We start from the raw sequence: 18712 nt of genomic DNA, 5'->3' as shown, positions 1-18712 counted from the left end.
CAGCTACCCCAAGTTAACTGATTTTGTTTACAAAGAGCAAAAGCCCATCCCATATTACTGTCAATTGCAGTATCATACACGAAGGCAGACAATTCATCAGAATTCAATGAATAACTGAATCATGGAACTGTATTTCAGCTATTGTGCAGTAACTCAATACGTTTCATGGAAATAATTAATGCATTCATAACCTACCAGAATTCTGTAATGCCAGTTCATGCATATTGACCCCAACACTGTTCACATATATGCTAATGACCTCCAAAATGGAGGCTGCTGTGTCACATGACTGAAGAAAAGTGTGCAGATTGACAGAAGTGTACCCAAGAAGTCTAAATTTTCTTGGGTTTGTGCACTGGACTATTTAATAACCAACTGAGACTCTGAAGAAGCAGACAAATTAAGATCTTTACTTTTTTTTAAATTTAGAGATACAGCATCGTAACTGGGCCTTCCAGCCTAACAAGCCCATATTGCCCAATTACACCCACGTGACCAATTAATTGAAATGCCCTTGGAATGTGGGAGGAAATTGGAGCATCTGGATGAAACCCACACGGTCACAGGAAGAATGTACAAACTGCTTACAGACAGCTGCAGGAATTGAACCCAGGTCACTGGTGCTGTAATGTGTTACACCCAGTGTGTGGTGGGGGGGGGGGGGGTGTAAATGGGAGGGGCAGTAGAGTGAGGGGGCAGGTGGAGAAGGAGCTAGAGGCTGGGAAGGGGACAGGATGGATGATTGGGTATATTTAAAGTGGAGGTTCATAGGTTCTTAAATAGTAAGGGCGTCAAAAAGTTACGGGGAGATGGCAGGAGAATGGAGTTGAGGGGGTGATAAATCAGCCATGATGGAATGGCAGAGGGTCAATGGGCTGAATGGCCTAATTCTGCCCCTATGCCTTATGGTCTATCTTATCATATAAAAATCCAAATAACCCAAGCTGATAGATAAATAAAGTACCAGTTCAAACTCCTGGAATGTGGTTCACAATAAAACCACCAACATTAAGATCAAGCTGACACAAGCTTGGATCAAAGTTGTTAGTGATATCACTTATGTTTTACAATGTAAACATACCATAGTTTTTTTAGACTAGAAATCACAATTTCTACAGAAGGTAACAGAGGGAACAGAAGGTTTTACCTGCACAGCCTTTAGTAGTCCCTGGACAGTGCTGAGGGGCAAATAGGACAGGTGATCAAATGTCTCAATAACCTTGGAGGAAGAATCCAGGAGAATGAGAGGAGCAGATGTGACAATATCAGCTAGCAAGTCTGAGAAAGACAAAAATAAAATACTTTCTACACACATTCCATGTCAGTGTAACCTTTTAAAAAAAAAACAGTGGTGGAGAAACAAACCATGTAGGACTAGACATGACTCATCAGTTACCATCTGAACCATATTAAAAGGATTTTATAAATCCAAGGTTACAGTGTATTCCCAGAAGCAGCAATTCTGACCACAACAAGGACAACTGAAATTGCTGATTAAAAGCTCAACTTGCAGAGGAAGAAATTAAACCATAATGTCTTTAGATTCTGTGCTTGCCATCTCCATCTGGTGTGTGAAATACTAATCAGGTGAATAATATACATGAGATTCTGCAGATGCTTGAAAACTAGAGCAATACACAAAATGTTTTGAGGAAATCGGAAGGTCTGGCAACATTTATGGAGAGAAATAATCAGTTGACTGGTCCTGATGAAAATTTTGACCTACTTCTATACATGTGTGGTGGAGAGAATATTGACTTGTGGCATCACACCCTGGTTTCGAAACACCAATGCCTTTGCATGGAAAAGCCAACAAAAAGTAGTGATTGGAGCCCAGTCCATCACGGCTAAAGTCCTCCCCACTATTTGAACACACCTACACAGAGCAGTCACATGAAAGCAGTATCCACCAACAAGGATGCCCATGATCCAGGCCATGCTCCCTCTCGCTGCTGCCATCAGCAAAGTGGTACAGGAGCCTCAGGACCTACGCTACAAGGTTCACGAACAGTTATTACCCCTCAATATTCAGGCTCTTGAACCAGAGGCAATAACTTCACTGGCCCCCTTACGGAACTGTTCCCACAATCTATGGACTCACTTTCAAGGATTCTTCATCTCACATTCATCGCTAATTTATTATGTTTCTGTTTCTTTGTGTATTTGCACAGTTTGTTTTATTTTTGCACATTGGTTGTTATCTGACCTGTTGGGTGGGGTCTTTCATTGATTCTATTGCATTTCCTTTATTTATTTATTGAAATGCAGTGCAGAATAGGCCCTTCCGGCAACCCCTGATTTAACCCTAGCCTGATCATGGGACCATTTGCAATGACCAATTAACTTATCAATCTTTGGACTGTAGGAGGAAACCAAAGCATCAGAGGAAATTCATGTAACCAAGGGGAGAATGTACAGACAGTGGCGGGAATTGAACCTGGGTTGCTGGTACTGTAAAACATTGTGCTAACCACTATGCTACTGTATTGTCCTATTTACTGTGATTACCCACAAGAAAATGAATCTCAGGGCTGTATACGGTGACATATATGTACTTAGATCTTACTTTGAAGGGTCTCAGCCTGAAACATTGACAGTTTATTCCTCTCCATAGATGCTGCCTGAACTGCTGAGTCCCTCCAGCGGCTTGTGTGTGTGTGTTAATTGGGTAAATAAGCTGAACGAGCAAGTTTTCAAACCAGCTTGCTTTGCACCTAGCCGATTAAGACTATTCTTACATTTTCAACTTTCTTGTACATCTACTTGCCTATGTATTGACTGATGGGCGAGGTTGTTTTTGTCACCACCCTGTTCAGAACTTGCTCCAAGATTTCACTTCTGATTGGCTCATGCACCTGAATAAATAGTAGGGGAGGGGAGTTGGGGCGGGGAGGGAAAAATTATAACAAGTATTTTTTTTTAAAAATCTGATTTTGTTGCATCTCAGGCACACTGGATATTCAAAATAGAAAGTGGAAAAGATTAAAAGGAACATTACTAAATTAAAACATATTAAAAACTGCTAATCCTCTGAACAAGATCCAAACCTTATGTCCACTCCAGCTGCTTAGATGAGTTTAAAGTATTTGTGCAATATATCTTTCAATGATTTAGATAGTGATTTAGATGCATATCATATTTTTTTTACTGAGTTAAGTATTGTATGTAAGTAGTTTTGCTACAACAAGTGTATGGGACATTGGAAAAAAAGTTGAATTTCCCCATGGGGATGAATAAAGTATCTATCTATCTATGTCTTCTGGAATAATTTTTATTCCTGAGGATAAAATAAGTTCATTGTAAATTGTTCCCTGGAAAATGCATCTGCACCTTCCTACACTCAGTGGTCACTGTATGTTTGTAGTCTTCTGCCACTTTGGCAAATCCACTTGAAGGTTTGACATGATATAGAAGCAAAAATGGGCATTTGGCCCATCGAGTCCACTTGTCATTTCATCATGGCTGATCCACTTCCCTCTCAGCCCCAATCTCCTGCTTTCTCCCCTTATCTCTTCCTGCTCTGACTAATCAAGAATCTATTAACCTTTTCTGCACACCATTATTGTAACACAGTCATTTCTGTTGCTCTCCTGTCAGCTTGAACCAATCTGGCCATTCTTCTCTGATTTCTCTCATTAATAAGGCATTCTCTCCCCCTGCAGAACAGCCACTCACAGGATGCTTTTTGTTTCTCGCACCATTCTCTGCAAAATCGCGAGACTGTGCATGAAAATCCCAGGAGATCAGCAGTTTGAGATACTCAAACCACCCCGTCTGGCACAAACGATCATTCCACGGTCAAAGACACTTGGATCACGTTTCTTCCCCCATTGTGATGTTTGGTCTGAACAACAACTGAACCTCTTGACCATGTCTCTATGCTTTTATGCACTGAGCTGCTTCCACATGATTGGCTAATTAGATATTTTGCATTAATGAGTAGCTGTACAAGCAGCCACTGAATGTATATTACTGAAACTTGAATCACTGAGACAGATTGAATTAAATACAGACACATATCACATTCACCTTGAACGTTTCCAGAAGAATCTTGGCTCCTAGTCTAGAAGCTTGTTGTGCTGGTGTTTTTGCTGCCATTGAATTGATCTCCATAACTTTCCCAAGAGGACCCCCTTTTGGTCCAAAGGAATCCATGAGTATAAAGCCCAGCTGTACCAGTGACTGAGTAACATGGTCCCAACCAAACACACTACATAAACAACAAAAATGTTTCAGATGGAGTACAAACAATTCATACACCATAAAGAAGAGCTTATAATTATGTAGTTAAAATATTCAGTGGTTAAATCACTACTCTGCAAGGGACAATAAGATCTTGTGGGCTGCCCCCAGTTGTTAAAATACATGCTGAATTTCACGGTGTGTTTCAATATACAGGTGATAAGCAAACTTGATTCTCGACCTTCATCATAAAGCGCAAAATGAAGATCTCAATTGTGTACTGAAAGAACGCGTTCGTCAGCAGAGTGAACCTGTCGCTTAATCACGCAACAAGCAAAAGATCTATCACGGCAAACTGAAAATTGAAGGCAATTATTAACATTCAGCAGGCTGGTTGCAGAAATTTTTTTTACAAAGTCATGACATTAAATTTTTAAAGATTTTTAAAAGTTTAAAGATAAAGCATCTGCTGATCACGAAGCAGCAGAGAAATAAATACATTGTTTGCGAAGACCATCGCTGATGAAAATCTAACACTAGAACAAGTCCACACTGCTCATTGTTCTTAAACACTCAATAAACCTTATAAAAAGTAAAATACAAATGGCATACTGTAACCTTTTAATCAAAACACATTGTAGGTGGAGACAGCCGATTCAGGTATTCTCCCAATGCTGCTCTGCTGCCTGTGTTACCCTGCGCACATTATATTTTGTAATAATTTTTACTGTTAAGTACATATGTGTGTTGAACAAGTCTAAGACAAAGACTGCTCATTGGTAGCACATAAATTCAGAGTCAAAAATTATGGCGACCCCATGAGATCTTCTTATATATGCCAAAATCTGAAACACTTTAGGTCCCAAGCATTTTGGATAAGGGGTACTCAACCCGTACTTCCATTATAAGTCCATAAAACATGGGAACAGAATTGGGCCATTCAACCGATCAAATCTGCTCCACCATTCCAACATGACTGATTTATTATCCCCCTCAACCTCATTGATCTGCTGCTCTTTAATACCCTTAATTATGAACCTATGAACCTCCACTTTAAATATACCCAATTATTTGGCTTCCACAGCCTTCCATGCCGATGAATTCCGCAAATTCAACATCCTCTGGCTAAAGAAATTCCTCCTCATCTCAATTCTAAATCCTCTGGTCCTAGACTCCCCCACTATAAGAAACATCGGCTCCATGTCCACTCTATCCAGACCTTTCAATATTCAATAGGTTTTAATGAGATCCCTCCCCCCTCAATCTTCTAAACCCCTGGACGTACAGGCTTAAAGTCATTATAATACTAAATGAAGGCTGGCTAGGTAGGCATTTCACTATATTAACAGATGCCCTCCTTTTTAAAGCAAATAGAAAAAAATAAAATTGGCATTGCGGTAAATGCCTGAAGTTCTTTAAATAAATTGTTGTTTTTGTAACAACAAAAGAGAAGTGGAAAAAAAACTGGTGAAAGTTATTGAACTGAAACAATAGCTGCTCATCCTTCCACAGCTCTGACAAGTTTGCCAAGTTTTTCCGGCCCACTTTTTTTTTTGCTTTGGCATTCACAGAATTTTGTTTCTGTAAAACTACAAACCTGTTTGTCACCGTCTCCAGAATAATTTCTGACACGCTGCGCTGAACAGGAATCAAGTCCTGGAGAAATTTTGAATTCTGCTGAAACAGCCTATCTTTAAAACTTTTAACAGTCACTGTTTTTAGAAAGTCAAATACCTAGAGAGATAAACAAACAAAATCATCAAAACCGGCTTACCATAAAAACAAATCCTACACACACTTCAACAAGAGCTTAATTTCAATAACTTCAGGAGATTGTAAGTATTTTAAATTATATTAGGATATTCAAGAATATGCAGTGGAAATGAAATAAAGAGTTCTTGACAAAAGGTAAATCTTTCCTCACAACCATCATACTCTATCAAAAGAATTTATTTTATATATTATGCATTTCCATCTTTTTATTAAAACCATGTTAAAATTATTTAGAGGCAAAGGATTCCAATTTCAAAAAGGTCAGAATACCTACAATCGTCCCATTCGTTATCTGATAAGGCTAATCTCTTACTGTAAACACAATCCCAATTGCAACATTAATTGATTAGCACATTCTCTGGAGACATATCCACCCCAAATATTCAACCAAATTCTTTTCAATACATGCCAGAATCCAAAAATGCATTATAATGCTGATAAATGTATATTTTCCAATTTGATAAAATTCAGATTAAATCCTATCTTTATTTGTGACATGTACAGTGAAGCATACAGGGAAATGCACTGTTTCGTCAATGGCCAACACAGTCTGAGATGTGCTAAGAGGAGGGCAGCCCGCAATTCTCCCCACGATTTCAGGGCAAGATGCATGCCCACAATCTAATAACCCTTTCAAATCCATACATCTTTGGAATGTGGAAGTAAACCAGTGCAAATCCATGTAACCATGTGCAAACTCCTTATAAACAGTGGCAGAAATTGAACCTTGATTTTAAAGTTGGCACTGTAATAGCATTATATTAACCCATCATGATCCCGTGCCACCCACTGTTATTCAGCTTAACAACATTCAGTTTTTATTAACTATGGCCCCCAGTTATTTTAAGGCACCATGGCAACATAGTCATTAGCACCACACTATTACAACTCAGGGCATCCTGAAGTTTACAGTTCAATTCCGGCACCGTCGGTACGTTCTCCCCTTAACCATGCGGGTTTCCTCCAGGTCCTCTGGTTTCCTGGTCTGAAGAAGTAGCGGTTAGCATATTAACTGGTTGTTGTAAATTGTCCTGTGATTAGTTCAGTCTTAAATAGGTGGGCTGCTGGGCAGTATGATTTGTTGAGCTGTAAGGGCCTATTCTGCATGCTCTCTCTAAAGAAAAAAATTTAAAGTCACTTGCTATGTGGGCAGGATTTTAAACTCCAGTGCCACTGATGAAGTTTTTGAGGATATTGGGGATGCAGGGATTAATGACCTTCAAAGAGTTGTACTCTGTCAGCACAAGTTGCATTCTTTGTTTCTGCTTCGAGTGATTAATTGTACTTCTGCAGCTATGAGATTGTGAAATCATTAAACGACTTCTCTGAAGTAACAGATATGTGTGTGTGGGTGTGTGTGTGTCTGATAAAAACTCAAGAGGCTGATTACTCCTTTCTCTGACCCTTTGTACCTTGTAATTCCACAAGCTTTGTACTAAGAACCAGAAAACAACTCGATATATGGATAATGATGGTTTCTTTGAAATGTATAACTGCTGTATGTAACCTGCTGATAGAGGCTTGACATGAGCCCCCAGAGGGAGAGGAACCCTCTGGTGTGCGGCTCCAAACTTCTTGCCGGCTGAGTTTGAACAAATAAACTGGTGAAAAGGATAAAGTAAAGAACTGTCTGTGGTGTAGTGTGGTGTGGTGATTGGTCCGGTGAATTTAAGTTTACACCAGCAGTTTTAACTTGCTACTTAAATTTAATCCCAGAAACACAAAATCTTCAGGAAGACAAAAAGAATATTACAAATAAAATATTTGCTTATGTCGAACCCCTCTGCTCTAGTATTGCAAACATAAATTGGTTAGGCAGCTAGCAGAAACCAATCAGTTACAAGGATCACACTGAACTTAAACCACTCGACACACGCTGAGAATTTGAAACCAGAAGCAAAATAATTAATAATTTAAAAAAGTTGTAACTGAGATTAATACAAGCTGAGCCTCAGCATTTAGAAATTCAAATGTAGCTTTTAGCTACATAAAAAAGTTAAAAGAGCACGTGGCTAAGAGAAGCAAGATATAGGCCAAATAGTTTGGAGTTATATGCAGCTTTGTTCATGGTTTCTGAATGGACTATAATATTTTGAAATTGCCTTAACATATCATTCTGAATGTCATTAAGTGACTGCTACTATGCAAAATTTAACTAATCTACATAAAATGCACTTGTCTTTTAAGTCAGGGAGAACCAACTCAGTTTGAATTATTAGGATTGTGAGCTAGAATTTCCTCAATATTTTTTAGCACTTGCACGAGCAATCACACACAAGACCCCAGAACTCAGAGAGCAGACACTGAAGTGTGAGTGCCGAGCAAAAGATGAGTCAAGGACAGGCAGAAATGGATTGTGTAGAGGATAACAGAAAGGAAGTGGGAAGGAATTAAAGATGATCTGGGTCAACAGTGAAACTTCAGAATGGTCCTGGGTTATTTGAGGTGACACTGAAGTTCAGTGGTATCAGGAAATAATATCAATGAGAGGAAACACAGGAGAGATGTAAGAGACGAAGATACTGGTGAGGAAGGGAGAACAAATTACAGGAGGTAGGGGCTAGGAACTAGGAACTATTGCACTTATGGATGAGTAGACGAAACCCTGAACCTATGAATGCAGACTGGTATTTCAAACTTCATGCAGATAAATCCTTCAGCTGACACTGAAGCACACCTCAGCCCCATTTCAGAATTTGAAGTCCATGCCTCTAATACAATCTTGTATGCTAATCGGTAACATTGCACGGACCCTAGCTGCCTTGATTAGAGAACGTAACTTTCAAGGAAAGGTCAAGAAAGCTGGGGCTTTTCTCTCAGGATGGGAGGTGTGTAAGATGATAAGAGGCATAGATAGAGTGGAGAGCTTGTATTCTTTTCCTCCAGAACAGAAATGATTAATACAACATTTCTAAGGTTTCTGGGCAGCTGGAGCTCGTCAGCCTCGGATGGCAGCCCGCCTAGGAGAAGAAAAACGGATTTTAAACCTCCGCAGCCTTGCAGCCATACCCACCCATGGGAAAAGGCTTCGGGAGTAAACATAAGAGGAAGAAACCCGGAGCTGGGGTCCATAAGGTAGTTTGATGTTGTTTACAACATCACGCTGGCAACCTCTGCGATGACTCTGGTGCCAAGCTGTATCGGCGCTTTGCCCTTCCCTTGGACTACATCTGTGATTTTGAGGGGAGAAGCCACTGCACGGGCAAATCTTCACACCCAGGCTTCTGCCCTGAAGAGGACGCAGTCCACCAGAGCTGCAAACCCAGGATCCCCTGGGCTCAACAGCTGCCTACTACTACTTCTAAGGTGATTGGAGAAAAGCATAGGGAGCAATGACAGAGGTAGTTTTTTTAAAAAAAAACATAGGGAGTGGCAAGTGCAAGGAACGCACCTTGGTGGTAGAAGCAAATACATTAAGGACTTTTAACCAACTCTTAGATAGGAACATGGATGAAAAAAGAGAGATATGTGGGAGAGAAGGGTTGCATTGATCTTGAAATAGGTTAAACAATCAGCAAAACATTGTAGGCCAAAGGGTTTTTACTGTGCTGTACTGTTCTTTGTGCTCTTTGTTCCTGCCCGTGGCCATCAAACTTTACAGCTCCTCCTTCAGAGTGTCAGACACCCTGAGCCAATAGGCTAATCCTGGACTTATTTTCCACTTGGAATAATTTACTTATTATTATTTAATTATTTATGGTTTTATATTGCTATATTTCTACACTATCCTTGGCTGGTGCAACTGTAACGAAACCCAATTTCCCTCGGGATCAATAAAGTATGTCTGTCTGTCTGTCTATACCCATATCAATTGTATGACATTTGTGCAAATTTAGATTGAATTTTCAGAACTCCACTTTAAACAATTAAGTAAAATCCAATCAGGTCATATTAAAATATTGTGCTTTGCAGTATATTTTTAAGCCCACATCCTCTATAATCAATAATCTAAAGCCTAATTACATGACTGTTCAGTGTAGACAATCTTCTCATTCAGCTCTCACTCAAGTTACTTGCAGATTCCAAATTAAACACCGTCATGGAAAAAAATGAAAATACCTGTTCCTCAAATCGGTGTATCCTTGCTACTGATAGCAAAAGCGCAATGCTGAAAGAACAGAGAACCCGACTGGTGTCACCTTGTTGACCAGCCTAGACAGGTGACAAACATCAAACAAGGCTTTTAATAGTCTTACAATTTGATTTACACTTAAAATATACAAATAGAATCACTGGAAAAATATTGCCCTTGTCAACTGCAATTTTTGGTCACAGGATTTATTACTTCTTCAACCATTAGGCAGGGCAAGTGCCAGTTCCTGAGTGACTATATTACCTTTCTGTAACTAACTATTCAGAGAAACAAGACATCAGTGATGTGTAAAAAAAAAACACAACAAAATCCTGCAGATGCCGAGGGGGAAGTTGAGGGGAAGATAAATCTGGTGGTGGCACTGCACAGAAGACGGCACAAAGTTCAAAGTACATTTATTATAAAAGTATGTCTGCAGTATACAACCCTGAGATTCATCTTGCAGCAGACAGCCACAAACCAAATACCATCGAACCCATCCAAAGAAAAAGTCAAACACCCAACATGAAAAAAAACAAATCTCATAAACGACAAAAAAAAGGAGCAAATAACACACAGAATATTAAACATCAAACTGCATAGTCCTTGAAACAGACTAAGAATGTTCACTTTAGTTCAGTTCAATTTAGAACTGCGCCATTCATTAACCGCAGGCTGCAGAGCCAGTCAACATTAAAGACAGGTTTTGATGAGGCATTTTAGGACAGGGATAAGTTAAAAGATAAACAAGGAAACAACCAAAGGGTCCTCTACGATGAATATCTGGAAGAGTTGAGACAGAGCATCAATGGTCAAAGTTTGAGACTTAGTGGTCAAGTATCCTACTTTTTGTTAAAGGTAATGGGGAAGAAATTAAATGCAGTAAGAGTGAATAAAACCACCCATCTTAAGTCATAAATAAGAAATTCTGCAGATGCTGTCAATCCTGAGAAACATCCTCAACATGCTGGAGGAACACAACAGGTTAGGCAGCATCTATGGAAAGGAATAAACAGTCAATGTTTCAGCCAAAGACCACTCATGGAATACTGATGAAGGATCTTGGCCTGAAACATCCACTGCTTATTCTTTTCCATAGATGCTCCCTGATCTGCTGAGTTCCTCCAGCATTTTGTGTGCTGTCTTGACAAGTTTCAATCTGAATCAATGCTTAAACAGTAAAGTTGTAAGACAGTCTTTACATTTCTTTAAATTTTCGCATTACTGTGTTCAGTTATCAATTCAAGAATAATCAAACAGATATACATTGAACATATACAGCCCTCTGCAATGAATTATGTAGCCGCAGCTTTTGAATGAAAATAGTACAGGATTCTACAGTCAGAAATACAATAACTATTAGCAAAATAGACTTTTGGACTTTCCTAATCTTACTAATGTTCAAAAACTTTTACTATTGATTATCACAAAGTTTGGACAGGCAAGCTTATACACATTTATTCCACAAAGTATCCTCATATTGTAAACAAAAAGGCATAAGATGCATCTAAGAACATATAAAGGCAAATACAGCTTGGAACAACTACCAATTTTATGCCAGGACAAACTACTGAAACCCTAAACATGGCCGAAAACCTCACTGGGATGTGGTCATCAACCAGAAAGGCAATCATCAGCCCCATCTGTGTAGGACGTGAACAGAGGAGGCAGGAGTGAACACATACAAAAATAAAAACATACTTAAACAATTGCTCAGATTTCTCTTCTATGATCCAAGTATAATCAGGCACTCTTTAAATGATGCCAATTAGCACGGCCACATATGAGCAGAACCATACATGTGATTTTAAGATAAATGTTAATACCATTTACCATCAGTACAAGTGTCAATTTGCCTATTCTCAGAGGACCTGCAACTTATTTCCAGAGATGCCCTGGTGCATTCAGATTTTTGATGAAAATCAAAAACACGCTACGCCACATATTAGAATTCCCTGAACAAATTCATATTCAATTCCTGCCAGACCCTCAGAATCGCAATTTTTCCTTGCATCAATCTCCTCTCGTTTGCAATCTAAAGATTTTTGAACCCAAATTTCAATACTACCTCAATTGTTTTGTCTCTACTTTGTCATAGGATTATCCGTGCCCTGTATGACTACCCTACAAGATTTTACATTAACAGTAAGGCAGAAATTGGACCTTACCACACCTTCAAATATTTGAGTAGGTCACGTCCCAAGTCATGGTCCAATTTGATAGCAAATACAATGTGAAGAATTATGGTTCCTTCTATGTGACGGAGTTGGTCACTTGGCACAGTTGCAGCTTCCAATTCCATAGACCTTTAAAATGAAAGCCAAAACCCAAGTCAGCACATGAAAGGAACAGGGAAGCAATTTATGGAATAGGAAAACCAGAATTTATACAACATTCAAGAGACTCTAATCAGAAAGCAAGGCATGTGTTGAACATGACTAAAAAGTAAGAAGTGACAGTGTTTTATTGCCATCAAGTAATTCATCAGATATGGAGAGTCAGCTCAGATATATACTCCATGGCCACTTTATTAGGTGCAGGAGTGGAACTTGGTGCAGTCTTCTGCTGCTGTAACTCATCTACTTCAAGGTTTGACATATTGTGCATTCTAGATGCTCTTCTGCACACCACTGTTGTAACATGTGGTTATCTGAGTTACTGTCACCTTCCTGTCAACTTGAACCAGTCTGGACATTCTCTTCTAACCTCTCTCATTAATAAGGTGTTTTCTCCCACAGAATTACCACTCACTAGATTTTTTTTTTGTTTCTTTGTAAACCCTAGAGATTTTTATGTGCGAAAATCACATATCTGTAGCTTCTAAGATACTTAAACAACCCTGTCTGTCACTAAGGTCAAAATCACTTAGATCACATTTCTTCCCCATTCTGATGATTGGTCTGAAAAACAACTGAACCTCTTGACCATATCTACATCCTTTTATGCATTGAGTTGCTGCTACATGATTGGCTGATAAGATATTTGCATTAACAAGGAGTACAGGTGTACCTAATAAAATGGCCATTAAGTGTATACTACACTCAGTACAGATGAACACAGGTATCATGGTCATTTTAAGTCTGAAATGGTTGAAACTCACTCAGTTCCTATCTGTTCTTCTTTTTGCAATTGATCCTGCTGATGGAAAAATGTTATGATTCCTTCCAAAAGAGTCTTCTTACAACCCTGTTGAATCAGAAGAGTAAATACCAAAATGCATTGATTTCCAAAATTTTCAAGTCTAAATGCAATACCACAAATATTACGTACACTTTCTCATTGGAAAAAAATGGCCAGACTGCATTTACTAAAATCTGAATCATCATGAAGAACTGATGTTGATCATCAAATCTTAAGATTGCCACAACACCGCCAACACCCTTTCTACTATCTTACCTTAGCAGAAAGGAGGAGTAACTGGTAGACAAGTGGGGGCAACTCCTGCAAATCCAATGTAGGGAACATCTTCAGAACCTTTGCCATAACAAACTGAAGTTCTTCTGTACTGACAGGTACATCCCTTTAAGAATGAGAGCAAAGAAGAATATCCATTTACATATAATGTTTATGTAACGAAATACACTTAAATAAAGATGTTGTTTTTATTTTGCTCCCCCCCATAAAATCAGTGATTAAACTGACCAAGCTAAGCAAATTTTACCTAAACATGGATGTGAGGTGAATCACGCACTTTGGATCCCATCTGAAAAAAAAAATTGAAATTATGAAGAATGCAGTCACAACATTCACTTATCCAAAAAGAATTCCAAGAATAACTTAAACATAATATATAATTTATAGTTCTTATATACCCAACTAAATATAGGATGGAGATGGGAGTAGAATGATGGATGCTTGGGAGTGACCTGCTCCATTTCTAGGCCGAACAGTCTCTTGACTCTGACTCTCAAGTCCGATAGTGGAACCAACCACAGGAATGGGTGACACAGTTAATCTAAAGTCATTTACTGTTTTACAGCTTGCATGGCCACTTTCTGGAGAAAACAGAGGGAGATCTCCACAGGCATTTTGTACCCCATTATCCACCACTCAAAATACAGAAAAGCTAATCCTGGAACAATTTACTAAGGCGTAAGTGACATTTTTAGAACAGTACTACACATGAGGATTTACAGGAGAGAAGAAGAAAGTGAAAAACCTTTTGGCTTCAGATTTCATAAAATAATCATAAATTATCAAGAACCTTTCTAGTTCATTAGATTTTACACTTTTGTGGTTCACCGATTCTTGGTCAAGCATTTAATTCCCAAACTAGCTCCCGCTAACAATATGCTTATTTTCATACAGTCAGACATGTTGCTACTTGCCTACTTGAGCATAAAGTGTTTATCAACTGCTTTTTATATTCTTCACCACACAAATGACCTGGCAAAACAAACAGAACAAAACCATGTAATGTTATACATTACAAGCTATTAAAATCCCTTAAAAAGGTAGGCCATTTACGACAAGAATGTTTTAAACAAGGTCAGGAAACGGAACATAATACATGCCTCACCTCATGCAGTTAAACTAATTTTGCCTACCTCCAGCATAACTTAGGCTTTCTTGAGTGGCCAGAACAGTAAGTATTGTAGGGAACAAATCCAGTGATTTGCCATTCAGAATGCAGCCTCCTTTGATGGCATCAACATACAGACTTGCTAATTCAGCTAGAGTAGCTCCGGGCAACTGGTGAGCCTAAAATCAAGAAATCAGATTATGCAAACAGTATTTATTTATCCCAAGTGGATCCCATAACTTGTGAGACACCACCACACTCCACCATACATTTAATCATTATGTAATCATAATAAACTTCAGTCACAAGAACTGGAGAGCCGGTGTACATCATTTTCTCTAGAACTGAAATAAATCTTGATTTCAAAGAGAAAGTTAGTATCACTAATGGTGAACATTCAGCCTGGTGAACTATCTGGTTAACTAAATGTCTTTTATAGAAGGCAATCTACCATCAAAACAAGAACCCACAAAATTTTCTCAGAAATGCTGTTGATCACCATATTCCACACAGGTATATTTAAAATTAAGCTAGCCATGTCTCATGTGATACAGTGATATCACAGGAATTGTGGATATATCATTTTTTTCCTGAATAAAATATCACTGTTTCAATGGAGCAGTTTGAGTATAATGGATACCAACTAAATCATCTTCTCCACTAGTAAAGACTTTTTTTAATAAAAACTGGTTGAATAGAACTACACAATTTTTAAACACCCAATTACTGAACAATCTAGGAACACTAGCTCATTATTCCCCTTTTGTACTATTTATTCTGTAACTTTCATTGATTTTTATATCTTGCACCGTACTACTGCAAAACAACAATTTTTATGACATATATCAGTGATAATAAACCCGATTCTGACTCTAAATTTCAAAATTCAAAGTAAGTTTATTATCGAAGAGCATGTATGTCACCATATACAACCTGAGATTTGTTTTGTGGGAAAACTCAATAAATCTATAGAATAACCATAACAGAATCAATGAAAACCCACACCAACTTGGGCATCGAACCAGAGTGCAGAAGACAACAGAGTATGCAAATACAAAATGAAAGAAGTAATAACAGTAAATAAATAACCAGTAGAGAACATGAGATGAAGAGTCCTTGAAAGTAAGTCCATAGGTTGTGGGAATATTTCAATGATGGGACCAGTGAGGTTGAGTGAAGTTATCCCCTTTGGTTCAAGAACCTGATGGTTGACGGGTAATAACTGTTCCTGAACCTGGTAGCGTGAGCCCTGGGGATCATGTACCTTCTTGATGACAGCAGCGAGAAGAAAGCACGTTCTGGGTGGTGGGGGTCCCTACTTTCCTACAACTGCATTTCAGGTATAGGTGCTCAATGGTGGCGAGGGCTTTACCCATGATGGATTGGAGCATATCTACTACTTCCTGCAGGATTTTCCATTTAAGGGAATTGGTGTTTCCATACCAGGCTGTATGCAGCCAGTCAACACTCCCCATTACACTTTTATAGAAGTTTGTCAAAGTTTTAGATGTCATGCTGAACCCTTGCAAATTCCTAAGGAAGTAGAGGCACTGCCATGCTTTCTTCATAATTGCCCTTGCATCCTGGGCTCAGGACAGGTCCTCCGAAATAATAACACCAAAGTATTTAAAATTGACCCTCTAGACTTCTTATCCTCCAACAAGGACCTCTGGTTTCCTTCTCTTGAAGTCAATAATCAGCTTCTTGGTGTTGTGGGTATTGAGTAAGAGGTTAGTGTTATGGGACCACTCAGCCAGATCTTCAGTCTCCCTCCTGTATGCTGATTCATCACCACCTTTAATTCAGCCTACAGAAGTGGTGTCGTCAATAAACTTGAGGATGGCATTGGAGCTGTGCTTAGACACAGTCTTTAGTGTAGCCCTACACTAAAAGCATAAGCACACATGCATTTGTATACATGCATAGATCTTGATACTTTGTACAGCAGGTATTTACCTTACAATTGAGAGCTTGGCCAAGGTAATAACATCTTAGCAAACTACAATTATCCACTGAGGTAGTGTAGCATTTGGGACGCTTTTAAGCACGATGACTGTACAAAAAAAATCAGGGTTTGATCCCCACAGCTGTCTGCAAGGAGTTTGCTTGTTTCCCTGTGATTGCGTGGGTTGCCTCTCACATTCCAAAGACATACAGGTTAGGGTTAGTAAACTGTGAGAATGCCATGTTGGTGCCAGAAGTCCAGCGACACCCTCGGGCTGCACAGCACAATCCTCACTGTATGTTCTGGTTTACACACGACAAATAAGGCTAATCTCTTAAACTCACCCTCTGAAAGCTTTACCTCACAAATACCTTTGTTCATTTCATTTTCTCTCACTCAAATTCTAGTCAGCTACATTCAGTGGACACTTTATTGGGTACACCTGCTTGCTAATTCAAATATCTAATCAGCCAATCACGCGGCGGCAGCTCAATGCGTTAAAAACATGTAGACATAGTGAAGAGTTTCAGTTGTTGTTCACACCAAACATATGAATGAGGAAGAAATGTGATCTAAGTGACTTGACTGTGGAATGATTGTTGGTCCCAGATGAGGCCGTTTGAGTATCTCAGAAACTGCTGATCCCCTGGGATTTTCACGCAAAACAACCTCTCGAGTTTAGAGACTGAAAAACAAAAAAAAACATCCAGTGACTGCCAATTCTGTGCATGAAAATACCCTGGTATGGAGAAGTCAGAAGTCTGTGGTCAGACGTTCAAGCTGATATGAAGGCAACAGTAATTCAAATAAACATGTTACAACAGTGGTGTGCAGAAGAGCAACTCTAAACAGATAACACATCGAACCTTGAAGTGAATAGGCTACAGCAGCAGAAGGTCACACTAGGTTCCATTCGTGTACCTAATAAAGTGAACACTGAGTGCCTAATTGTTGATTTAGCTGATAACCCTGACTCGCAACCCACAGTTGTGCTCTTTTCTAAATCTATGCCCCATTTCTTGGTTCATACCCTCAATGTTTCTTTGTATAAAGAACAGACAACTGGTTTTGTGTTGAATTAAATCAATTAATTAGAGATCAGCATCAGGTTTAATATCACTGGCATATGTCGTGAGACATGTTGTTTTATGGCAGCAGTACATTGCAATACATAATAACTATAAAATAGATAGATAGATAGATAGATACTTTATTCATCCCCATGGGGAAATTCAACATTTTTTCCAATGTCCCATACACTTGTTGTAGCAAAACTAATTACATACAATACTTAACTCAGTAAAAATATGATATGCATCTAAATCACTCTCTCAAAAAGCATTAATAATAGCTTTTAAAAAGTTCTTAAGTAGTTTACTTAAATACATTAATACAATCAACCCCGGCACTTTAACATATCTTACTCCTGGCGGTTGAATTGTAAAGCCTAATGGCATTGGGGAGTATTGACCTCTTCATCCTGTCTGAGGAGCATTGCATCGATAGCAACCTGTCGCTGAAACTGCTTCTCTGTCTCTGGATGGTGCTATGTAGAGGATGTTCAGGGTTTTCCATAATTGACCGTAGCCTACTCAGCGCCCTTCGCTCAGCTACCGATGTTATACTCTCCAGTACTTTGCCCACGACAGAGCCCGCCTTCCTTACCAGCTTATTAAGACGGTAAAATTAAATGAATTAAGTAGTGCAAAGAGAAAAAAAATTGTGAGGTACGGTAGTTTAAATGGGCTCATTGTCCATTCAGAAATCTGATGGTGATGGGGGAAGGAGCTGTTCTTAAGACATTGAGAAACCAGATTAGCACCCATATCTATAAGCCTTCTGATGGACCTCAATACCCCCAACATTCTCACTGCACCTACATCTCATGCCATGTTTGTTCTACTAGGTTCAATAGACTTCCAAATGAATTAACCCAGAACTCCATGATACATACATTACCAACGTATCATTTAACTTGTTTTTAGCTTGTATTCTCCCACTTTTTTAAATTTCTCACCAGTAATAAATGTTACTTGGTCAGTTATTTTCATACTTTTAAAATAAAACTGGAACCACATTTTATCTCCTATCCTAAAGAAAACTAGTGGTCCTTTATTAAACATTTGTTAGAGCGCAGATCACCTATAGTGTGAAAAATGTATTAACTTTACAGTAAAATGTGATGGTGTGAACTTTTGCATTTAAACAAAATCAATAT

General features: G+C 38.8%; 1 protein-coding gene across 3 annotated transcripts in view; it reads right to left on the bottom strand.

The window, feature by feature from the left end:
* Positions 1-18712, bottom strand: part of fanci (FA complementation group I) — an 89843-nt gene that overhangs the window by 56598 nt on the left and 14533 nt on the right. For all 3 annotated transcript variants that reach the window (XM_073033239.1, XM_073033238.1, XM_073033240.1), the window contains exons 5-15: positions 14575-14728; positions 14356-14413; positions 13689-13730; positions 13424-13547; positions 13128-13213; positions 12201-12333; positions 10015-10107; positions 5780-5916; positions 4030-4210; positions 2768-2855; positions 1148-1278 (exon numbers count right to left, since the gene is read on the bottom strand). In XM_073033239.1, coding sequence (XP_072889340.1) covers positions 1148-1278; positions 2768-2855; positions 4030-4210; positions 5780-5916; positions 10015-10107; positions 12201-12333; positions 13128-13213; positions 13424-13547; positions 13689-13730; positions 14356-14413; positions 14575-14728 — 1227 coding nt within the window. The remainder of the gene's footprint in view (positions 1-1147; positions 1279-2767; positions 2856-4029; positions 4211-5779; positions 5917-10014; positions 10108-12200; positions 12334-13127; positions 13214-13423; positions 13548-13688; positions 13731-14355; positions 14414-14574; positions 14729-18712) is intronic.

Source organism: Hemitrygon akajei, chromosome 30 (assembly GCF_048418815.1).
Source record: "Hemitrygon akajei chromosome 30, sHemAka1.3, whole genome shotgun sequence".
Classification (NCBI taxonomy): domain Eukaryota; kingdom Metazoa; phylum Chordata; class Chondrichthyes; order Myliobatiformes; family Dasyatidae; genus Hemitrygon; species Hemitrygon akajei.
The sequence above is the reverse complement of the archived record's forward strand: the minus strand, read 5'-3'. Positions and strand labels throughout refer to the sequence as shown.